This window comes from Alosa pseudoharengus, unplaced genomic scaffold (assembly GCF_046254945.1).
Source record: "Alosa pseudoharengus isolate Yale_2024_CS ecotype anadromous, Long Island Sound unplaced genomic scaffold, YU_APseudo_1.1 YU_APseudo_1.1_scf_5, whole genome shotgun sequence".
NCBI classification, from domain to species: domain Eukaryota; kingdom Metazoa; phylum Chordata; class Actinopteri; order Clupeiformes; family Clupeidae; genus Alosa; species Alosa pseudoharengus.
The window spans coordinates 32036327-32062093 of record NW_027468837.1 but is presented as its reverse complement, the minus strand read 5'-3'; the positions used below and the strand labels follow the sequence as shown (position 1 = coordinate 32062093).

Genomic DNA, 25767 nt, shown 5'->3' with positions numbered 1-25767 from the left:
GATCACACACAAGCTTTGATCTGTAACTCAATCTCTCATTGCAATGCAGAAATATCGTTCAAATGCAAACAAATGCCACTACAGAGCAATAACATAACATCTAACAAAATGTATGTTTGATATGCACATGCATGCATTTTGCCATTTTGATTGTGTTTGTAACCTTGTCATGCATGCCAATATAACGTGGAGTCCACAGAATGAAAACAACGTAATACGACAAAAACAAAACAGGACGTAGTCCCTTCTTACCGCTTAGGTCTGGTATCTCACTTCCCAACACAATCCAAGTTTTCAGTTGTTGTGGCTAAGGTTCAGGTAGTCTCTGTAGTTATACGGCAGCTTACTCTGTTGTAGCATCGGTAGTATATCGCGACATGTTGGTGGCAGCTGTGCGATTCTTCAACTGCTGAAGTTTTGCGCCTCTCGGAGATTCTGAACGCGCGCCGGGAGCTGTCCGTGGTGCTGAAAGTGAATGGCGCGCAGCAAAGGATTCCTTGAGACTATAAAAGTGCGAACCTAATTAATAGGCTTTCGAGTTCAATAAAGAACAAAAATGTATCCAGTATTAACTAGAGATTATTTCATTAAACTGACTATGTGAAGGTGACAACATCTATAGGCTATGTATTTACACAGGTTTGGAGTGAAATTAAGGTGTTAAGTCTGTGTGGCAGAAAGGCGTGTGGAAGCCTTTTCCGCAAATAATTTTTACAGAGACCTAGGTGCTGCCGAGTGCGCGTGCTTATTCTTCCATTAAAATGGTTCCTAAGTCTGCCTAAAAACACATCACACATAAGACTATGTTAAACAGCCGCAAGTGCTGGTCCTCTGCATCATCGTCAATATGTTAAAGTGCCCATAGTAAGTCGACAGCACCGGATTTGAGATCATAAATTGGAATTACACATAATTTCATTAAAGACGAATACACTTAACTCTCCCTCTAAAATCTGTGATAATGATGCTGTTGTCGCGCTATTAATGAAGTGGAGAAACAGGGAGACCTCCTTCAGCAGGGTATGTCACCGGAATGACAGATGTCCGAGGTAATGACTCGTTTGCACACGGTTCTTGGCAGTATTTCTGGAACATAAATCATTTTCTATTTCAGGTCCACATACAAGTTCTAACATGACACCTCTTGCTATGGAGACCGAGTATTTCCCCCCTCAAGAGGATAACCACAGGCCTCCAGATGAAGACGAGATGTGCTCTGACCTCTCGCCTTTCTCCCAATTTACATTCCAGACGAGAAAAGAAAGAACAAGGGTTGGGATCATCGAGCGAACTATGGGGGACGAGTAATTATAAACTAAAGTGTTGATGAGACGAGGACGGTTTAAAAAAGCCCAGAAGTCCAGGTCATAAGTGGATGCTGTCAAGGTTATCCAAATCTTGCACCACAGGCTGAGATTGCAACCATAGCCTACATGAATACGCCACTCAATCTCACTCATTTATAAATAGACTAATCACTCTTCCATACAATGCATGCTGAACATAATAATTAATACTATATTATGTATAATATATTATAATAATATTTTATTTAGCTCAGCAGAACAAGGATTGTTTTGACCACTCGTTTAATGCTGAATTTTGTAGGTCTATACCTTTAAATTGTGAAGTTAACAGTGAGAATCGATGCTGTGGCAAACAGAACCTACAATTGACTGCGAAAACATGGTGCATGTAGGAGTCAGAAATCACCACACTGACTCATTTATCTCTATTTCCATACACGCTCTGTTAAATACACTTGCCTACAAGACAACCTTGTAAGAGAAATAGGCCTAATTTTTAAGACGCATGGAATGTCATGGGACGTACGGTAGATACAACCGATAAGTCAGGAAACATGACACGTTAGCCAATGCTGTCTACAGTGCAGAGGTCCCACCACAAAGTAACTCCTCAGATATATATATATATATTTAATATAGCCTATTCGTCATGCTCAAGCTCTAATCTGCGTGCTTGCTCCTGATCTTGAAAAATACCTCGTTTCTATTGAAGATCTCTGTATGGATTTGAAAGCTCCCAAATGTCTGATTCCATTGATCAGCCATGACCCTTTTGCTGGTGTTTGTGGTGAGCGACCGCCGCCCGCCATTGACATTGTCAAAAGTGCGGCGGCAGAGGCACAAGTCTTGCGTTTCCCAGCACAATGGAAAAGTCATCGGGCATCGTGGTGTGAATGATTTAAACAGACCAAAAAACCTTGTGAGGTCTTTCATTTCCCCTTCAGATCGGTTAATGTTAGCTGTGTGTTCCACTGCGTCAAAGCAATCCATCATCTGTAGCCTATGGTTTCATAGAGATACGGCCCATGCGAGGCTGTCCACGTCTCGACGACAGGTTCGCATTTTATGGAAAATATGTGCCGTGCATACCAACGATCTGAGCATATAGAGCTTAAACTAGAGTTTGTATTGAGAAACTTCAGAGTGAGTAAACGTATGTGTTTTCCCCTTCTAGTTGCACTTGAGTTGGGCTACCACTTTTTCCCAAGTATGCCTAGCGGTCACTAATGATTCTGCATTGTTAACTCAGTCAATATAAAACTACAAGTGCTGAAAGCCAGAGTAAGCTTCATTGATTTTCAAACCAGGACAATTGCTCATCTTTAGCGAACAGCATGTATTCATCAGAGGAACTTTTCCATTGTGTGCCATGTATTGATCCCAGCCCTCTTCAGGAACATCTATGTCATCTTCAGGGAGCCCCAAAGAATGGTCACTTCCACAAAGAAAGAACAACACAAGGCTTTCACATAAAAAATCAACAGCCATTGAACATCCGGGCATTGTGTGAAAGGGTTCCTCGAACCACCTGTGTCCCCACATGAATTGAACTTTAGAAATGAGCCTCTGCTATTCAGTGCAGCTCAGTAAGAAATTATTAGTGTGTAAGCACGTTTTTGTCGTCCATGGATTCTCATGCTATGTGGTAAAATAAGAGGTGGGTAAACTATGAATTCTGTGATCTCAGTGAGGTGGACAGCGGTATCGGATTTTTTAAAAAGGCATTCAGAACATGTTTGATAATGGTGGAGGTTATTGTCCAATGTTTATAACAATACCAGTGGTATTAAATGGTTCATAGAGTGTTGATGAGTGTACATAGTGTGAATGTGGATAATACAGTGTGATTTTTGAATGCTAAAAGTTGCAATTAGTGAATAAGCTCTTTTGAGAGGTGGGTAAACTCTAATAAGAGGTGGATAAACTCTATTTCTGACATTTCAGAGGTGGATAAACTGTGTTTACTTGCGTTTAGTCTCCACTACATCCCTGCTCGACACACATTATACAGTATGGGGGGTTGGGATGAATGACCGCAAAAGTAGAGAATTTGGCCAATCTACTCTTTGGGATAGGGGGCTAGCCTTGCATTCAAAAGTTCACATTTTACGGCTGCAGTGTCAGCATGTTTGTCTATGTGTTTACATATGTAGACTACCTGAATCGTCCAGTCAATTCTCCAGGCAGGAGCATTTTCCATTCTAAAACTTCACATTGTTATGCATTTATATAAAAGTGGTCATTGTAACAGAATACTAAACTAAACAAGATCACTAAACAAGACAAGTCACGAGGAAAGAAATGTTTATTTATAGAGAAATAGACACATTATTTATAACATTTATAAACATATCAGAAGGCATGGGGAGAAGTCACAGATAAACAACATACTTATTTACAGCCATATACTGCACTGCAAATTTGCACAACACCGTTCAAAATACTTTCCATTGCATTCCATACCACCAAACTAGAACCAGCTTCATGGTGCTTCCAAACCCGAAAGGTGAACTGAGAGAGAATAGCTCCAGCGCCTGAGGGCTGGGTTGCAAGCAATTAGAGGAAAATCAACACCTCTACATAAACCAACACCTTCATCCCTTGATAAAACAATCAGATTCATTTCTTTCAGGCTTTGGCTTCTGATTAACTGTTCTTTGTACTGTATTTGGAAATGACAGAGGAGTCTGCACACTGCAACATTTGTAATTAATTCAAGTCTTCCAGTCAGATGAAAGTGTTCAGGAATGGCCAGGTTCTGGATATGCCTGTTCAATGAATATTCAGCTTGATAGATATTGGTTAAAGACAATATACAACAATAAAAATTAAGAAAAACTTAAGAAAATACTTAAAGCAGTATTACAAACATTTTGACTGAGTATACTAGATACAGTACCTACATGTTTCATGCAAATTGTTCACAAGAATCTGTTCTCCAGGACACATCTTGTGGACCTACATGAGTCATATAAAATGTACTAACATAATTGAAGACAAAGCCAGAGAAAAAGAAAACTAAACAATAGCCCTTCATTTTTGCATCCCTTTCTCCATTAAGGGTCTGACTAATCTGACATATGAACAAGGCAGCTAGGCCTTTACATCCTTTCCTTACGTCTTCACCAAACAAACATAAATACCATTATTAATATCATTATTCCACTGCTTGGTTGAATGTCCTACGTAATGCGTCGGGGCCGTTTTACAACCTCGACCGTGCATTAACTTCTGTGAACAGACCACCGTGTTGTCCATTATCCCTTACTTATTAATATCATTAATATATTTAGTTGGGCATGTTAGATGTAGATGCTGCGAAACAGCAACATTTACCGCTGCCTGCACACGCTTACGTGGAATGCCGTGCTGGGGGCGCATCTCGTCTACGTAAGCAACGCAACGCAACCAAAATTGACTTCGGCAACGGTAAAGTGAACATGGTGCGTCTCCAGCGCTGCATTCAATGCAAGTGTGTGTAGGCACCGTTAATCTCAAGTGCAGCATGCTCCGCTGCGCTGCGCTGCCCTGCACTCAGGTCAGTCAGGGCCAAAAATGAGAGCGCACACACACACCACAATTATGTGTACTAGCCATGAAACAATTATTCATTTAGAACAAAATGCGTCTCTTTTGGACAAGTACAGTGTCTTGACGTTGATTTAGTTTTCATTATGACTGATCGAGTTCCACATTATGTATCACAGCCTAAATAAAATAAACCACTGACAGATTTTAAGGTAAAGCTAAAACTTTCAGAATTTCAGTCAGAATTCCTTCATATGTTAACCAACTAACACATGGGAACCTATGTTTTTTTTTACACATTTGATACATGACAGATCACTGACAGATAGTTTTGTGTTTATGACTGGTGATTGTTGATAAGTTTGTTCACTTTGTCTGTACACAAGTGTTGACAAAGAAATAGCACTGCCAATTAGGATGATTCCCACAGATAAAAACAAAATCAGCCCACCCCCTCCCAACACTGGCCCACCCACACACACACACAAAAGAAAAAGAGGTCATCTCTTTTGACATGAAAACCCATCCATCGTCACTGCTGAACTCAAGAACCCACCCATGAACATCTTCCAGAATGCCCCAGCCGCTCCCCTTCTCTACTCCTCTCCGTCGGCCGCGGGCTTCTTCTCCGCGGCGGCAGCCTTGTTTGGCGAGCGCTCCTCGGCGGCCTGCGCCTCCTCCCTCGGCTCTTCCTCCTTCTTCTTCTCCTCTTCCTCCTTCTTCTGCTCTTCCCTGACCTCACCCTCACCCTCCTCCTCCTCCAGGTCCAGTTCCTCAAAGGACGAGCCGCTGCCCAGAGAGCCGTTGGAGGCGCGCTCTGCCTCGCTGTGCTCGGCGCGCTCGCTCAGCTCCTCCTCCTGCTGCTGCTGCTCCTCGTGCAGGATGGTGGACGGGGCCAGCGAGCTCTCCCTGCTCTCGGTGGGGACAGCGCGGCTGGCGTAGCTGCTCTCGCTGTTGGAGTCGCCACCTGGAATCAGCAAAGGAAAGGGAACTGGTGAGGTGACAGTACTAACATTACCGTCGGCAACACTCAACGCCAGGCACCCTTCAGAGTTGAGAGCTAGAGTTGCTGCTTATCACAAGTTACAAGGCAAGTTTGAGAAAGTCATATACAATGTTTTACACAAAGGCCACAGACATTAGGTCTGACTTTCTTAATTGTAGCTCAGAAAAACACTGAAAGGGTAGGGCTATATTTCTCATCTCAAGAGGAGGTTTTTCCCCCCTGGAGACACCAATTTTATTTGATCAAACATAATTAAAGAAAAGATATTTAGAACATATCTATATAATTTACTGTATACTTATACGACTATATATATATATATATATATGTTTCAACAATTATATGAAACCAATGGCATGAGATTATATTTACTTCTTAACAATTTCATGTGACCTGAAGTTTACACACAAGCAGTTAGAAAGAAGCAATCCCCACCCATTCTTCCTATCTGTATCAAGTCTTCATAAACCTTTGGCAGTAGTAATTATCATGTGACATAATTAGCAAGCACCTGATAGTCCTTATATGAATATGAGCCACACGGTGTAGAAAAATGACCCCCATCTGAGACAGTACAGTATAATTGGGAGAAGCTGTGCTGCTTCTTGGCACGCAAACCAGGTGAGCAGCATAATTGCCCCATAAAAAAACTTCCCACTTCTCCAAGTCCCTGGGGACTTACACAACCATGTGCCAAAAACACACAGCACTACAAACCCACTGAGGGGACTGAAGTGTAGGGAGGCTCAGGCAAGCGCCGAGTTCCATTTACATGATTACTGGTGCAGAAGTGCTGTCCATAAGAACCGCAAAATCTCTCATCAGTTAGGACGCCAGCAACCTCACCCCACCCCCCTATGACCTAGGGCGACCGCGTCAGTTTCTGTGCCTATCCCCCGACTTCCTCACAACCTTGACATTTCAGGAGGGCGTTCCGCTCAGCACGGCTGCTTTATGTCCAGCTGCTCAAAGCTGGTGGCTACTGAGAGTGGCTGAAGAAAAGGCCCATGGAGGCAATCAGACAGTGGTCCGAGGGGTCCCACACACACACACACTGGGGGCACAGACAGTGGTCCGAGGGGTCCCACAGACAAACTGGGGGCACAGCAGAGTATTTGGATGCCGCAACAGGGCTGAAGAATGGCTGCCAAACCCACAATCCAAGGGAACGCTTCCCAGTCATTAAATCCATAGACATTTAGAAAACGACTATAAAAGCAGTGACTCAAACCGATCCCCACGAAATGCATTCATAATCATTTAGGAAACAGGTCAGTTGTACACTCTGGTTGAAATGTTCTATATAATCAGTGTTGTAATGTAACGGAGTACAAATACTTCGTTACTGTACTTAAGTAGAAATTTCACGTATCTGTACTTTACTTCGCTATTTAAATTTATGTCAACTTCCACTTTTACTCCACTACATTTCCTAGATAAAATGTATACTTTTACTCCGTTATATTTCCACTAAGCATCTTCGTTAGTCGTTACTAAAACATAAAATTAGAAAAAATGTGTGCGACTGCAATAAGGGAGGTTTGGCGAATCACTGCTCCTAGATTGCATTACGCACGCTCCGCACGCTGCGCGCTCTATTTCAGCTCTTGTTTGTTGCTAAAGGAAGAGGACGCACAACTGAAACCGCCATAGAAGCACGAGCACCTACTGGAGGACCTCCCGTTATCATAGACGACCACCCCGCCGATAGTGGTGAACTCGGTGAACAGGGTAGTGGTGAATATAACGTCATACACCCGTGGCCGTATTTGCAAGAAATGTTTCTGTACATCGGCTACCTGCCCTAGAGGCCTGTGAAAGGCTATTTATCCATAGCATCGCAGGAGTTGTCTTAAGACTGAATCAGGCCCGGGGTGGGTAATCGGGAGAATTCCCGGTGGGCCGCTTCACTTTTGGGCCGGTCGAGGAAACAAATATTGACATTTGTCACGTTAGTCTATCTTTTCTTAAAGTAGGACACGTTCCGCATTCTGTGCATGACCCCAATGCAATGTCTCTGCATGGGTTGTAGCCTACGTGAGGGAGTTCTCCCCTTCCAAAAAGAGTTGGTTGGGTCCATATAGCCCGTCTTTTCCAAAAAGTTTTCTCAGATACGGATAGCCAAGCCGGCCCTACAGTAGACACAAGCGTCAGGAAGGATGGAGGGTAGAAAGAGGCCAGGAGAGACTGAGCAGCAGATCAAGCAGTCGACCACTGAAAATGATGAGCCCGAAATTAGTGATGAGGAGGCCATGACTACAGGGACAAGTAGAGAGGATAAATTAAAGTTATTTAATGTAAGAAAGAACAATTACCCTACATGATAAACCTATATGCCTTGTTTGCTCAGAAGAGGGTGTATTAAAGGAGTAGGCTAAATCACCAAACAACAATATAGCCTACCCATGCAAAAAACATGTAGCCTAAACATTAGTTCAATATGCCTCTTTGTGGAAGCATGGGATAGGCTACATTTCAAAGGCTTTCTTTCTTTCTTTCTGTTTTGGTAACTTGTGGAATATTTTGTTAACTTCTCAGTTAAAGTGAATTATTATATAACCTTTACACATTTGTTGAACCATGGTACTAATAAAAACTACAGGATAGTAAGAGCTGAAATGTTGCTTAATTTATCCAATTTCCACCACTATGGTCGGTCTTGGGCCTGAAACTCCCGGGCACTGAATTCTGGCAACTTTGAAAACCAGCTTCTTTTGAAGATGAACAGACACCTTTTCAGTTTTAACTAATGACTGGCATGTTAGTAGCTGCTGGACATAGGTGGCCTGTGTGTGTGTGTGTGAGTGACGGTGACCTGGGGAGTAAGCCCTAGAAATGCTCATGCCACAACCAAAATGTTCTCCCTACAAGCAGGTCATTTTTTTGTGTGAAAGAAATAAGTTATTTATTTTTCATTTCAGAGAATTGTGCCTAAAAAGTCCTAGAAAAGAATGTGATTTGATTTGATGAGTGAGATTAAGAAGATATGGGAACCCTGAATATGCTTTATGCTTTACTATAAGAAAGCCAAAATAAAGTTTACAATAAAAGTTCAAAATAAAACCGCTTGCTTGTTACTTTTTACTTTTACTTCAAATACTTAAGTACATTAAATATCAGAAAATTACTTTTGATACTTAAGTACAGTATATATAAGATACTTTAAGACTTTTACTTAAGTAATATTCTAAAAGGCAACTTTCACTTCTACCAAAGTCTTTTTCTAGTACGATACTTGTACTTTTACTCAAGTATTGCTTTCTAGTACTTTATACAACACTGTATATAATTTAAAAATATGTAATACATTTTCACAAAATATAAATTTTCTTTCAGAACCTTAACCTATATCACTTCAGCTCAGTGAACTTCCCTTTTCTCATTGTTCATACGATATCTTTGTTTCTCAATCCTTTTCTCATTGTTCATACGATATCTTTGTTTCTCAATCCTTTTCTCATTGTTCATACGATATCTTTGTTTCTCAATCCTTTTCTCATTGTTCATACGATATCTTTGTTTCTCAAGGTGTGTCAGGTGTGAGTTTGCCACCGGCATGCTCCAAGTTAATTAGATATGACTGTTTTGTCTCCATACGTTCTAGCATTGTTTATTCTGTTACTTATATATTACTTATGAATTATAAATTAATGAATGAACTCTTCATTTTGCACTTCATTTCTTCAAGAGCTTCACTATTGAAATTAATCCCTCCCTATGGCAAGCATCTACATGTGATGCTGCACTACATCTTTGTGAATTGAAGCAGATATATTGTGGTGTGTGTGTGTGTGTGTGTGTGAGAAGGGGTTGTAGAAGAGGAGAGACTAAGAAAGTGTATGAGTGTGGGCTGAGGGGTGAGCCAGTCTTGATGACGGCTAATAATCCATCATGGTGTTTGATTGACTCCACTCCTGCTGGGGTGTTCAGGAGCGTAATTCCTGATAATGGCTTACAACAACAACAGTGTAAACATAGGACTTTTTTACAAGACAATTGGACTACTTTGGCTTTACTAGGTTTGATGCTATTTCCCCTGCTAAATAGGTTCAACCTGTTCAGCTGTCAATCTTTAAGAACTTATGTTTGACTGAAATGTGGCCTATATTTGAAAAACCCATCACTTCTGTTCAAATTATAATTCTGCCCAATTCTAGACATAGTTCTAACGTTACAGAATGTCCACGTGTGATCCAGGTTTCTGCCCACAGAAAAAATGTTGTTAAATTGATGTGTTGAAGTGGTGTGATTTAAAAAATGAAACGTCAATTTGAGGATGAAAATTCCTGAAACATTTATTTTGTTATCAGTAGTCTATGTGCTGGTCCATTCATTAGTAATAACATACAATAATCCAACATGATCACATATTTTGGAGTACACAGATATGCAGATACTGTCAACTGCTTTCATAATCAACGCTGATTATGAATCTACCCATATTGGCGAACCATAGTTGACAATTCTCAGAAAGCCCATTATGTGTGCTAGTTAATGTTTCATGTTTACATATTTCCTACACTCAAGCAAACATACAAAACTGCCTGTGCTTAATGAGGGAGGATAAACTGAGAGCCTGCATTCAGATATGTGGATGCATGGCTAATGCAAACCTTTCAATGGAAAAAAAAGCTTCAATGAAAAAGCTGAAATGAACATTGCTGTGAAAAGAAGGTGAGTAGCAGCAGCTCATTGGAGTAAGGAGTGGAGAGGAGTACGAAGCAACACTCCCTCTATGTGTCCTGGTACATGTATGCATGGAGAATGGACTGCAAGTCTCTTGCAATTAAGTGCACACGAGTTAAAACACACAGAGTGGGAGGAAAAAAGAAGAAGAAAAAAGAAATATACTAAAAGCTCCATGACCTCATCAAAGTCTGTCTGAAGAAAAATCATCTGTGAAGCTGCTGTAAGCCTCTAGTGCTCTCTCTGTCTGTCTGTCTGTCTCTCTCTCTCAAGTCTACTATTTATGCAGCTCTTTGTAAAATCCATTTTCTGCCGCCTGGTGTGGACCAAGCTGTCCACTGTCACTGATGCTTCAAAGTTCTTTCTTCTCTCCCTTTAATATATTTTACATTTTTAAATGTGTTCTTTACGTATGACCTCATAGCTGATAGATATTCTAATTCATTGTATAAAGAAAAGCACAACTATTTCTCTTGATTCTGTATGTAATGATGACACACTTTTCAGGACAGACACCCAACTCATAGTTATGTCCCTGACACCAATAACTTGGCGAGTCAATGTGTTTACGGAGCAAGTTTCAGATTGGCTGAGGAAAAGCAATAACCTTTAGATCCCATTCCACCCTGCCTGGCTCTGACCTCGCATCACTTCCTGTCTGCATCATTTTGGCAGAGAGGATATGATGGCACCTCCTGCGCCTCTTGGTACAAATTAGCAGTGGCATCTCAATTAAGCCCGCTTTCTGGAGTCATTGTGCATAAATGGCGGCAGTGGAAACAGGCCGGCGAATACGTGAGACCTTTTCAAAACTGATTAGCACGAAGGACGCATAGCTCAGTACAGGTCTCATCCCCCCCCACCACAACACCTCTAAATGTCATTCAGGCAGCGGCAGCCATCAACAGCACCAGGTAAATTACTTTCTCCATAAGAGCAGAAAACAGACGCTAATGGGCAAAAATCAATAGTGTGAATTCGATCATATTCACACAATATTATTAGAAGAACTGTGGCTTTAAACAATCAAAATATTTCATCTGAAAATAAATCCACATACACTTGATCATATCAGTGACACACACACACACACACACATCTCACCATACCAAACTGTCTAGTGTTAAATGTGGTTTATTAGCCTTTTTAACGTGATAGTGCTCATCTTTTTGGTTTGCTCGTGCCATAAGCAATTCATTAAAGCACACAATTACACTAAAGACAAGTTGACTTACATAAATCTCTGAAGCCAGTATTGGATGTATTTCACTTGAAAACATACTGGACCATGCAAGAAAGCAAGACAAATGAGATACAGGTGTACAAAATACATTATTCTGTCGACTGCCATAGAAGTCCAGTTTTGACCAGACAAGAGGTAGCCTGGTAAACCAGACCCTGGAATCTTTCAGATTAAGGGTCTGGCCACGAGTAATCAAAATGGTCCAATTCGAGGGGCGGCACCAAGCATGCATTTGAAACTCTCACTGCACGCAGTTGGATAACGCTACGACCAATCACAACAATTCACGCTCGCCTTTGTCCCGCCTACACCGATTTGATTGGTCCCTCTCGCTCGAGAGGTTAAAGAAATTTGGATCATTGCTCGTGGCCAGAGTATCTTGCGGGCACAATTCAAATTGTGCTCTCGCGAGAACTCTGGATTTCCAGGGTAGACAAGAGGAGGGTGAGACCATTTCTGGGTGCAATACGTCATGTCATGAACAGTGTAAATATGGTGTCTTTGCTGGATACTCAGACATCCATTTAGTTTCATTTTAAAAGCAGATGTTTAGTAAGCACAGCACAGGTCTTGTATACATTAGTGCAGTATTCATTGGCTTTCACCTCATTGAAACAGCTGCTAACAACATCCTGCTGCATTTATCACTACAACAGTAACCTGAATGCACTCTTACATTACTAGGCTGCAGATCTTTACGAGATGTCATATTTTCACTGCTGCATTTTATGGATATGGCCCAGTGTGTTTTTGGAAAGGCCATCAGTCACGGCTTGACGGAGAGAGAGGCCGAGGAGCTGAGGGGAGAGAGGCTGACCAGCCTAGACCCGTCCAGACTTCCCGACCCTGGGGACCAGACACTCCTCAGCTTGCTTAGCACCTCATCACCATCTCCCAACACACACGAGAACAAATAAACAGAAATTCATTTTCACATCCAAGAGTGCTAGATGAGGGTCAGGCGAGAGCTGCACCCACCCACCTACAGACACACACACACACATACACATACACACACACACACAGAGAGCCACCTCAGGGTGTATGGAGCCACCCCCGTCTCCCATTCCCCTGCAACCCAGATCTAATTATTGGGTTACGCATCTCAACAACTCTGAGCTTGCCCACATCAGGAGGTCCACAAGCTATTCATGGCGCACAGCAATACCCTGGATACTACCTCCCTATCCATCAGCCTGACCAGATGTGCTGACAACTACCCACAACCAACAACTACCCACAATCAACAACCACAACTACCCACAACCATCAACTACCCACAACCAACAACTACCCACAACTTCCCACAACTACCCACAACCACAACTACCCACAACCAACAACTACCCACAACCAACAACTACCCACAACCAACAACTACCCACAACCAACTACCCACAATCAACAACCACAACTACCCACAACCATCAACTACCCACAACCAACAACTACCCACAATCAACAACTACCCACAATCAACAACTACCCACAACTTCCCACAACTACCTACAACCACCCACAACCATCAACTACCTACAACCATCAACTACCCACAACCAACAACTACCCACAACCAACAACTACCCACAACCAACAACTACCCACAACCAACAACCACAACTACCCACAACCATCAACTACCCACAACCAACAACTACCCACAACTACCCACGACCAACTAGCAACCAGCTAGCACTCCACACAAAGCAGGTAGCAGGAGCGTGTTGTGTTTTCTCCTTCTCACGAGTGCCCAAGCCCTGGCGACTCTGCCAACATAATTGGTGTATTTAGAGGAGATGGGAAAGAGGAGCCCTAAGGAGAGGCTTCTGACAAAACTGGACTGTTTTCACCACTGAGGGGAAAAAAGTGAGAATAAGTCATGACAAAGCTCCTAAATTGAAGCAGAATGTGGCCTGGAAAGTCTCTTAGATAACATTTGCCTGAATTAGTTGCTAAATTGGGCCCTGTGGGATTATTAGCCCAGAATCAAGGCGCTTGTTCTTAAAAAGCTGCTGGAGACTGCAGAGCCGAGCTGGGCTTTAAGTCAGTAATTAGAGACTGAGTGACTGTGCAAGCAGGTGGGGCTTTCTCAGGCGGGCTGGTCGGCCGGCAGATGAAACGGCGGCGGCAGGAAATGAGATCACGAAAGAAAAACGACAATCCACTTCAGTGTCTGCGTCTCGCCGCTAACACACAGACAGATGTGGGTGTGGGATATGGGGGCAAAACAGACAGCATTTTGCTCGCCACTAAGTGCGTGGGGGCTTTTCATCTTGGAGCTGCACCGCCAAGTAATGAGTCCTCCCTCCACACATCAAACTGAAGGTCTAATGAGTTGAGGTCATTATCAGAACTGAGCAATCAGAAGTTTACCTGGGCTGTCTGTGTGTGTGTGTGTGTGTGTGTCTGTGTCTAAGCGAGTGTGATTGAGTGTGCATCTATGTGTAAGTGACAGAGATGGTATACGTGTGTGTGTGTGTGTGTGTCTGTGTTTTGTTTGTGTGTTTAGGCGGGTTGTTTACATAAGAAAATCCATTTAGTCTCACTCTAATAAAGTGTGGCTTCATCCGCATAACTGAATTAGGGGGAGCGTTTCAGCCTGCCGCATGCCTCGCCAAACACCTTGACACCTACAGTATGTCCCCCCCCCCCTCCGCTGACCTTGCTTATTCTGAGTCACTCACAGCTAATAGCCATGTAATTACACTGGAGGCTGCAGCTTGATACTTATGTAATTATGCCATGATTAAGAATAAATAGACAGAGATCTGATGAAACTGCTACCCTGCTGGTTCAGTTCAATCTCAGAGTATTTTCATATATTCATTTTATATATTTTCAGAGTGATCGCCGTGCCCACAAACTGTACGTCACATACTGCCGTGGTTTCAACCATCCAATCTTCGGGACAACAAAAAGGAGCATTTACGTTGTGATCAAGTGAGTTAGATTACAAGGCATTAACATCAGCAGAAATTCATACTGAGCTGTGTATATGAGAGCTTTTTCAGAATGCTCAGATGTGTTTTTTTTACTCTCAGTAGTTTTTTTGTTATTTGGTTGGCTGTACATCCTCCATAGGTATGCTGGGGGTCAAGATATTCCTCCCGACATCCTTCCACCTCTCCTCATGTACTCTGCGTGTTGCTCCTCTTTGACTTGACAAGAAAACAACTGGCTCGGCCTCATGTCTGCAGGACCGGCTCCAGTCTTGTTGATGCATTAGGGGTTTCATTTACTGCATGCTTATTTATGATTAGATGAATATGCAGCATTCATCTGAGCACTGTCACATAACTAATAACTACAGTAACTAAGAAGGAAAAATGTAAATTTTGGAAATGTGTGTGTGTGGGTGTGAGCGTGCGTGAACACAATTGTTTGTGTGTTTATGTATGCCCATGAGTTTGTGTGTGTGTATGTGTGTGTGTGTGTGTGTGAGAACACTAATCCATCTGAGAAGAGTAATAACGACGACATGGCACGGCAGATACGGTCGGCATGATTTAACATTTCAGTCGGTATCAGTTGGCAGCATCCATCTCGAGGCAGCCGTGTTTACTCTTCAGAAATGACCTCTGCCTTTCTCCAGCTACTCATCTAGTGCTTCTTCACTGCGGCGGCTGGACAGAGAGCCTTTCGCTGCTCGGCTCAGCTCCCTCCCCGCGGCCGCCCGCTGAGTTATGGGGGCTGCAGGACGGAGCGATGCGGCCAGGGCCTGGGAGCCCCTGGGGCCATGTTCCTGAGCGATCTCCCAAATGGCGCGCCGTGATTCACAGCCCACACCTGTCAGGAGCGGCCGGTCGGCCGTGATTGATGGGCCTCTAATTAAGAGGGCTCTGCGGTGGGCAGCTCGGCGAGAGAAGGCTCCGTGGGCTTAGGCTGCCCTCCCGCTGGAGGGATGGCTGACCGCGAGTCTGCAGTGGACTGCACACACGCCCCGGCCGGTCGGCCATCAATCTCTCAAGCCAGTCGTTTCGCCCACCCGACCCATGACTGCCTGAGCCACGGATCAATCTGAACCCAGGAACATGCGCGATGAAACAACGGCGTTCGGATCGAACGGCTCCCGTTCACACGGTGGAGCACAAACAGTTGTGCTGACCCATACAGTGCTTTGGAGTCAGAGTAGTTTTGGCAGAAAATAGCCCACACATCTGCTATATGATGTGTAGAGGGCAGGCGGTGATAAGTCAACCCTGGGCTGTGCCCAACACTGATCTCAGCACAGCACTGAGGGACAGTAAGCGGCAGGTTCCCGTTCCAACTGTGAAGTTCTAGATGAGTGAGGTTAACAGGGGTGACGTGGAAATGAACTAACGGTCATGAAGTGGCACGTGGCAATGACTCACGAAACCCTGCCCCTGTTGGACAGTCACTTCACCATAAACCCTGAGGGGACCCCAAGAGGACTCACAGAGCCGTGTGCCTGTCACCCACACAGACGTCGTTCATCAAAACATATCTACATGGATAAAACAGAATGGCACTATTCTGCCACCAGCCGTGTGGGTAATGCCGATGGGTGGAGGCATGCTGGTGAATTTCCCCAGGCCATGAGCCCAAAGGGCAAAACGTCTTACAAACTGCCACCGATTGTGGACAAACCCAAACTATTCAAGAACCAAACAGTAGTGATATTTTGGGCAAATAACAGTAAGTAGAGAGTAAGTATTCCCTCAAACAGGCTTAGGCAGAGTCAGTCAGGCAGAAAAGTCTGTTGATATGTGATGTCCTCGATTGAACGTAAGACGTAACAGAACTTGGACCCAAACAAAAGACCACAGTTTCAAGGTTGCATAAAAATAAATTTATACCAATCCTTCACAAATGTTATAAAAAGACAAAACATTCATTGTTGTATCAGTCTTTGTGAGCTTGTTGACATTTAGGATGGAATGGGAACGAGCTTTACAGCTCAGAGGCAATTCCCTATCTAAAGATAAGAGTGGCATAGCCTTGCAACCAGACAAATCTGAGGGCTCATGTTTCATTTGCTCTGGCAGATCCCTCTGACCCCTCTCCCATTCAAACAGATTTCCACCCAGCCAAAAAAACATTATCCAATATGGGGCGGCCATTATATCATGTTGAGACACTTGTGAACAACCAAGGCTGACATGGAATGTACCAGTTTTAATTGATCTGGAGGGTTTAAAGAACAACCATTGACAGGATCAACAGGATTTGGTAAAGGTTTAATGTTGACCCAGCTTAACAGTGACACTTGCCAAGCTAAAAGGACAATTGGAGATCGCAGACCTCTACAAAGGCCAAATGCCATATCTTGCAACATTAGCAAAAGTGGAAACAAATTTGACGAGAGGCCCCATGAGTTGGAGCCGCTCCAACATTCTATGGGCTCCTCCTTGGCCCGTACTGCACTTTTCTACCGCATTGACAACATGACCTCCTTTGGTTGTATGTAGACAAAAACAACCTTCCGCACAGCAGTTCCTCTTTCCTCTTGCTTGTGATCTAGCTTGACGAGCTGTCTCAAAAGTACTGATATGCCGAAAGATGACATCTTCTGTGACTGAAGAAACCGCCTACCTGGAACATTCTTTTCCCCCTAGTCTTTACATGATTTGCCCTTCTGTTTGGAGAGAATTAGCTCTGGCTAAATGACCTCCATTGGATTTAGCTCAGGAGCATCTCACTCCATTACTAGATGTGGTCAGTAGCAGAGCAGTGTTCTGAGAGGCTGATTAATAGATGTTGTCATGAAGAAGAGATCCCCTTCATCCCCTCCCACCACGTTGGCTCCCTGTGCCACACATCGGCCGCTGCTCAGGCGAGCTCTCGGACAGAGATAAGCACAGCGGCCGCTGCTCAGGCGAGCTCTCGGACAGAGATAAGCAGAGCGCTGTGGGACTGTCAGGGTGGCTGGCTGCCCTCATGTCAGGGCTGCAGACACTGATAAACAGCCAGCTGGAAACCCTGAACCAGATCACACACACACACACACACACACACACACACACACACACACACACACACGACTCCTGAACCAGACTACATCTCTGTCCCCATCCCACTAGGCGGGAATGGGGAGGGTGATTTTGACTGTTTTTCATCTGGCTCTTGTTCTGGGCATAGCAAGCAGCGGGGCCTCAACTCAACCATTCATCTCTGTTGTGCTGCTGACAGAAGTCGGCCTCGACCATGAGTCAGCCGAGAGATCTGGACCTCTCCCACCCCTCTCAACACCCTCCCCATCCACCCACCATCGGCTTCGAAAACACCACCTGCTCACCACGAGCCCCGTCTTTGTCCGTTAACCTCCTGTCCGTAAAGAACGATTCGAGCAAAGGTGCAGTCCGAGCCGTCACTGTGGTGACTTCATGGGGGCTGTCATGTTTTTAAAAAAGAGAGATGGGGGGGGGGGGGTTAAGCCGGCTGCTCTTGGAGGCATACACTAGCCGTGACAGAGCAATTACAGTAGCTCGTACATCACAGGCTGATGCCGCCTGCACACTGCGCTGGTGTGGGAGACTGGAAGAAAAATGCCCTCACTGTGGACCTTCCACCCGGCTACCTGGAGAACGGTGTTACCCCTCCGCCTCCACGGCCTGCTTCAACACTTGTGCTCTGACAAATTAATGGAGATGGAAATGGCACTACAATATGTACATCAGTCAGAGGTTTACACTGGTGTGTGTGTGTGTATGTGTGCGCGTGTGCGTGTGTCTGGCGTGCGTGCGTGCCTGTCTGCGTGTGTGTGTGTGTGGTGAGAGTTTGAATTGAATGTTTTCTTTCCTATAAGTGCATGTGAATATGAGTGTCAGGCAAATGACTAAGAGTGCACACTTCTGGTTAGATCTACTCAAAGCACTTTTTCATGCCACATCTTTTCAACAGACGACAGAAACCTCTATTACGCTGCCTCTGTTAACACTGTGTGTGCCTGTACTTGAGTGGGTTGCGAGGTTTGTTGTTACTGTGTGGCACATTATACCAACATCAAACAGTTTAGGTTTAGCAGAGGCAGACCTAAGGGCAGTGAAAGAGGTGTACTGCACCTGTGCCATCCTCGTCCGACTCCTCTTCCTTCTCCATCAGACACATCTCGGGCACAAAGAAGCTGTTCTGACGGGCCAGGGGGCACACGTAGTGGATGATGTCATCCTTGCAGATCTCCATGAAAGGAAAGGCACTCAGCTTCCGCTCCTGTATCGGGAGGAAAACGGAGAAAAAGAGAAAATGGAGTTGATTTGAGCACAGCACAACTTCACTGAAGTTCACCTCACCTGCTGTTAAGGAGCTTTAATTGGCCCCTGATGCCACTCCGGCCACCCTGCGTCTGACTCCAGAGGTGACCAGAATTTCAAACGCAAGAGACGTGGTGGCTTTGTGAATAACAATGTTCTGTTCTGTTCAGGGACTGGATAGTCAACCTAGCAGCAACCTAGGTGTCTCCCCCTCATGGCACAAAGGCAGAGCTACGGAGCTTGGTCATTTGTGTGACTATGTCTGCTCTAAAATGTCTTCAGGCTGAATGTTGTTGTTTTGTTGCGGAGTCAAAAGCAAATGTCTGACTGCTGAAAACCTTTTTTTTTGTATTCCCAGCTCATTAACACCAGCAGCAGCAGGCTTCCTGACCAGGCACACCAGCCTGATTACAAAACGGAGGGGTGAGGACAAGCAAGGCCAACATTTAGAGCCAATCAGAAAGTTCTTAATGAGACACCTTCATAAAGTCAGAGCCAAGGCAGCACAAGAAAATAAATTAAATAAAATTAAGTTTTAAGAAAACAGATCCACAAACAACCAACCCCAAACACCAAGCAGCTCTGTAAAGCTCTGGACACCCACCGCTCTTAACAGGTTCAGGCCTTTCTTTCAGGATCATATCTAGCCGCTTGTAAGGGTTTGCTATGGAAGTGATGGCGAGCACAAGGAAAGTATGATCACAACAAGGACAACGAGAAAACTTTGCATATGGCTAGAATTGATCCAATAAGCGTATAATATTCAATAGGAAATGATGCTCAAAGCACCAGATTGGACAAGAGAAGCCAGGAAGTATAGGAAATAAATTGGCCTCTGACTCCAGATCAGTTTTTGTCAGTTTCTGACTCCAGATCAGATTTGTTTCCACAGCACAATTACAAAAAGTCGTGTCAGGGTTATGAAGCTCTGCCATATTGCACTGCACTGCACTGCTTACATCTGAACCTATTTCACAGCTCCACTGGGGCAGAGGGGGAAACATATTTTGAACCATACAGCGCAATAAACGAGCCTATTTAAAATTGTAAAAATGTAATCTTCCATACTGAGCAGACACGGTGCATAAGAATTACAAGTATTACAATAATATCCTTCCATTCTCATGCATGGTTTTCTGTCTGTAGGTTCTCTTTTAGGAGTGCATATGAAGACAAAACTACACACCAAGTGGGAACATTGTGGAATAATTGTATCATCCCACAATTGTATCATCTCTTGGAGGCATTATAATTCAATAATACACACTCTGCTGGCAAAGAGACAAGAGCAGAGGAGGTCTTCATTCGTGGGTATTACCTTGCACAACCATCACTCTTGAAATCCCATTCCTTGGTATGGTGCTGGCAGATGCAATCCATATGCAGTATGCTTCCTTAGCTGAATGAGTTAAGTAGGAGAAGCCAAACCGTAAGCAAGTTGTGCCCTATAAACCCCAAGTCACTGATTTATAGCCTTAGGCAATGTCCTATATTAGCATCCCCGTAAGACATGCACATTAATACAAAAGAAAAGTGTAGCCACACTCTCTCCAGACACTGTGGGGGTCTAGGAGAAGAAGGCCGCTAGAAGGATGACGTTCCTGAGCGCCATCCCAGTCTCTTGAGCATTAGCACGTCCTACCAGTGTGGGATTTGCAACTCCACACCTGGCCATATGCAGCAAGGGGCTTTGTGGGATCACCTCAGAGAGATTATACTGGCCTTTCTAATGTCAAATGATCATGGTCCTTTGCAAGAGTATTCTCAAAGACTGAGATAATTTCACCTCAGAGATGAGCTGTGCGTCTCCTCTTAATGGTTAACCAGTGCCCCGTGTACATTTTTACGGCTTCCCGAAGGGAGCAGAAAACTGACAAAAGAGAAAGGGGTTGGGGGTGGTTGGCTGAGCTGGGCTATATGGGCCTCGCAATAGGCCTGATTGATACAGTTTAATCTAATCCGCAGCAAAAGAGGGATGTATCTTAAGTAGCGCCAGGAATGAATCACCTGCTAAACACAAAGGCCCGTGGACCGCCGATGCAAATGAGGACACAGATCCTTGGACTGGGATGATGATGATGATGATGATGATGAGAAGGGAAGAGAACAGAGGAGAGGAGAAGGAAGACACGAAGAGCCCAGAGCTGCGCTGCCGGCGCTTTCAGGGGAGACGTACTGCAAGGACTCCAAAAGTGAAGATATCGTACCAAAAGAAACTAGCAGCTGTTCAGATCTACTGATCTTGGCAATCATTCCAGAGAACTAGCAGCTGTGATAGAGGATGTTGATGGTGGCAAAACAACATGGACACTAGAGGCATCACCATGTTCTGTTACGGTCATGACATGACACCATTTGGAAAAAAAAAGGTGAAGAGAGACATTCAAATGTCACAGCAGGGTCTGACTACAAACGTATTCACTTGTTTGTGAACTAAGCAAAATAGCCTTTATGCAAACAGCAGTCCTCTCTAACGCATACAAATTGCATTTACTGAGGAGGATCCACAGGCAACCATCTCTTTTCCCATTCGTGCTGCACCTCCGAGAGAGGACCACATAAGGACAGCTCACAATCTCTCCCTTTTTAGGAGCTAATTAACCCCGCGGACCTCAATATCTTCTGAACCCAGAGATACACGACGGCTAAATCACACACAAACAAGAAGGCTGATAAAATGAAATATGTACGGCATGCTGACAAGTCGGGGAGGACGAGAGTAACTCTGGCGGAGGCGTGAGGGGCTTTCTCCCGCCTATACGTGGAGCACCCTCCCTGCATATGGCTCTGAATTATTAAACGTTTTGTCATTAAACAAGAGAAGCTGAATAATGCATGGGAGGTGTTTGACATTAAAGCTGCTGCTCAAGGACTGTTCGGTTTAGCCATGCAGTCTGTCACTTAGCAGTCTCCTATGCAGGGGTTGGACAGCCCAAACCAACAACAACAAAAGGAAAGCTAAATGACAGCTTCCTGAATGGACTGTGAAACTGCTGGATGGATCAGAGTTTTTCTGAGGGTGTTTCCCTTTGATCAGTGCCCATGTACTCTTACATACATGAGAGAGATGAATGAGCTGGCAAATAAATAAATAAGGCCCAGACCCAACTGGCTGGCTGTAATTGAAACTGCGCTTCCGGCATGAGTGCTTTTTTAATTATGACATTCAGCGGTGTTCGATTCCCCTTGCCCGGTGCTTTCACGTGACAATTTCCCCACCTAACTCCTCCCTGTAGGCGGTACATCCTCTTCCTCCCTTCATCGCTCTTCCTCACACAGCCAGCGTGCCTCCACTCAACCTCGCGCACAGAAGTGCAATCAAGGCCTAATGAAATTGGAGTCTGGGCTGGAGAGCTGCAGATGGAGAGGCAGGTGAGGTTCTTCACTAATCATAACACCATCAGCTGCAGGGGTCGCCCTGGCAACACACTCCACCTATTAATACACTATGAAAGCCTCATTTCATTCCCCAGATGACACGAGAAGCAGGAAGACTAGATTTATGTCGGCTGCGTGAAAGGTGCTGGCACTAATCACTTTTCCAACAAAAGTGGTGTTTTGCTAGATCTGCTTCAACATGAGAAATATTACAGGACAAGGACAATGAATATCTTGAGCACCTCAACAACACATCCAACCATGTACTCTGGTGTGCCCTCCTGGAAATAGCAAGGAAAGAGAGAGAATAGATGAGAAATAGATGAGAACACTGTTTATTTGAAGGTAAACTACATCATTAGAGCTCCCACTTCTCCCCCTCAAGTAAAAAGCTCAAGCTGTTGGATCCCATATGAAACATGCATGTGCATATTACACCAACACAAATACCTCCGAGCAAGCATTGTTTTGTCAGTGTAATTCTATTACAAAGTGCTTGTACACCCACATAATACAAACATAAAGATGACAGCCTCAGCCAGTGATATGGCATTCTGGTGCTTCAAAGCGCATTGTCTCACCAAAATCACCCCAAGTCATGCTCCCTCTTGCTGGGCTCAAAGCCTTCCCACCATTGTTAATAGATTTCGCTTTCTGGTGCTACGCAGACTACAGTCCTACCCAAGACTTATCCTTTCAAAGCGTTCAAGGCTTTGCTGTATAAATATCTCGTCTAAGTAAATTGTGATGATATCTCGCCAACAGCCTGGAGTCATCCCTGTAGGGGACTGTGTTGGCTGGTGCAGGGGGAAGGCAATGGCTGACTCACAGGCACGCTTTGAACTAAACAGTAATTACATTCTCAGAGTCCATATCATTGCCTTTCACTTGAGGGTGTACTACGATACCAGATCAGTGTCTGAGCCTTCCAGAGAAGAAAGACAGAAAAGGAGGAGACAAGAAGAGAGTGGAGACCGTATTAGGCATTATTTCTCATCACTTTCTGCCGAAATGCACTACCCTCAGCCCAGTGAGCCAATGGGAAGTTGAAAAAGCGCATTGGCTATGCAGCTTTGCTTTACTTCTTAATATCTGCATCTGCTCTGGTCGATAGCAAGTTTGCCTCTGGTAGCCTTTGAAATTTCATTTTAGACAAAACTAGCTGGAGACTGGAAAAACTCCCTTCCGTGCGGGATACCCACTGAAATCCACATTACTCACTGCTGCTCGGCCAAGACAGTGCTCAGGCATGGCCAGCCCCCCTGGGGGACAAACAGTCATTTGGGCCGAAATCATGGGCACAGCTTCTGCATGATTGCACTGCCGTCAGTGAGAAATCGTAGAAAAGTGCTGGGCACAGGAAGAAGCCCCTGCCACACTCTTGCAAAACAATGTGGTCTGCCGGGTTCAACTGCAGACAGCCCGTGAAGGGAGGAAAAGGAGGAGGACGATCTTCCTCACGTGTGTTCCCTTCACTCATTCAGAGACACTCATTCATACTGGGTCTCTCTTTCTTTCTCTCTCTCTCTATCTCACACACACATACACACACACACTTGTGTATTTTAATATAGGAGTGGAGGCCTGCTAAGGAGTGTGATGGCTGAAGGCTTGCAGCCAGAGAATAGCACGCTAGACATCCAATTACATGCAGCCAAGGCACAAGTTTCCTGGTCAGGCTGTGTGCATGTTGAATCCAAAGCTCAGACAAGAGAAAAGAAGATCATTTGAACAGAATTCTCACAAGAAGATTTCCTGTGTGCACCTCGAAGGCTTTATATCAAGCCTTATACATTCCAACAATTAGTTGAGAGTTGAGCTTTCCCTGTGTGAGGGCTAATGAACTGTGTGTAGTAACTTTCCATGACCATCATGCCCTGTATGTCTGCAGAGGCTCATCATCCCTGCTGTACTTGTTGTGCTCAAATCAACTCCCAGATGGACAGACAGCACACAGAGGAGATGGAGCCAAGGCAGAGTGGGACACGTAGCAGTCCAATCACAGGACGCAAAATGGGACAGTGCCTCATGGATGTGGCTTAAGGGCAGTTCACAACAGGAATGATAACTACAGTATAAAGACAACTATAACTGTCCATGAGTGTCCACACAAACTGACGATAAGGATGGATTGTCATTGGTTGTTGATTGCTTTTCATTATTCTCATAAACGCTCTGAAAGGGATCCCCAATGATATCGTTCTTCATGTCATTATCGTTATAGCTGATGTGTGGACGTTGTCGTTCATATTAGCTACAATGATACTTTTTGCTGTTATCGTTATAGTTAACTATATATAACAACACAGCTATCGTTGTTGGTATGAACAGCCCTTTACTGTCAGCACCCAAACATGAGACTGGAAGAAGGAGGTTAGGGATGAGATGTGCATCCCCTGGAAAAGGAACACTGGAAACCCCCAACATGACCGCAGGAAGGTGGGAAGTGCTTACACCGCACGTGCATTTGCATAAGAAAGAAACGTGCCCCCTGGATCGATGTGTGCTAACGAAAGAAAAAAGAAGCAGAGAAGAAAGTGAGGAAGAAAGTTAAAGACAAGAGACAGAGAAAGAAAGACAGAGAGCAAAAGCCAGGAAGTGGGAGAAAAAAAACAAACCAGCACAAATTGATTGCAACACATCAATTACCATGCAAGGCCAAATTCCCCTACCATGAACCAGCACCTAATTGGAAAGCCGGGAGTTAGCGGTAATTTGTTTAATTGGAAAGTTCATTAAGGGAAGGACTGGGTGAGCCGCGGTGACAGAGAGTGTTTATCTCCCTCTGGTGAGCGGGGCCCGTTGCGGGCCGGCGTAGCTGGAGCAGACAGCGGAGACAGAAGGGGCAGTCTCCTGGGGATTGTCGTGACGGCGGCCCGCTTGCCAGCTGCTCAGGGCACACTGCTCCTCCGTGGCGCCTGCAGAGAGAGATGGAGGAACCGTGTGTACGCCAGCGGCCCTGTCAGCAGCCCGACGCCCACCTTATGTAATCTCTGGCAAGCTGCAGGGATAACGATGGAGGTAATTACTAGCCACCATCGAAAGTTCCACGACCATATCTTGCATGGTCTTACATGATACATGTGACTGGGGATGCCATGTAGACACCTGATAGGCAAAGACACTGTAACGAAGACAGAATTCTGCTGAATAGACTTTTCCTGTTGTTTTAAACAAAATATTAATCATAATAAATGAGTCACACACACAAAACATGATTTGCTTGATACAGAATATAATGTTTGAGTACCATCCTGTAATGTTTTACAGACAGGGCACAAGTGGACTTGCTTGAGAATATTTCCTCAAAAAATGCAAAAGTAAAAAAAAAGCAAAACAAAAAAACAAAACAATTGGATTTGAAATACTTTGTTGTGTAGGGGAGAATGGGGTAAGATGAGCCAATGT

At 44.4% G+C, this 25767-nt stretch overlaps 1 protein-coding gene across 1 annotated transcript in view; it reads right to left on the bottom strand.

The window, feature by feature from the left end:
* Positions 1-3594: 3594 nt before the first annotated feature.
* tex264a (testis expressed 264, ER-phagy receptor a) overlaps positions 3595-25767 on the bottom strand; it is a 76369-nt gene continuing 54196 nt past the window's right edge. The window contains exons 3-4 of the mRNA XM_076267509.1: positions 18793-18940; positions 3595-5802 (exon numbers count right to left, since the gene is read on the bottom strand). Coding sequence (XP_076123624.1) covers positions 5432-5802; positions 18793-18940 — 519 coding nt within the window. The 3' untranslated portion in view covers positions 3595-5431. The remainder of the gene's footprint in view (positions 5803-18792; positions 18941-25767) is intronic.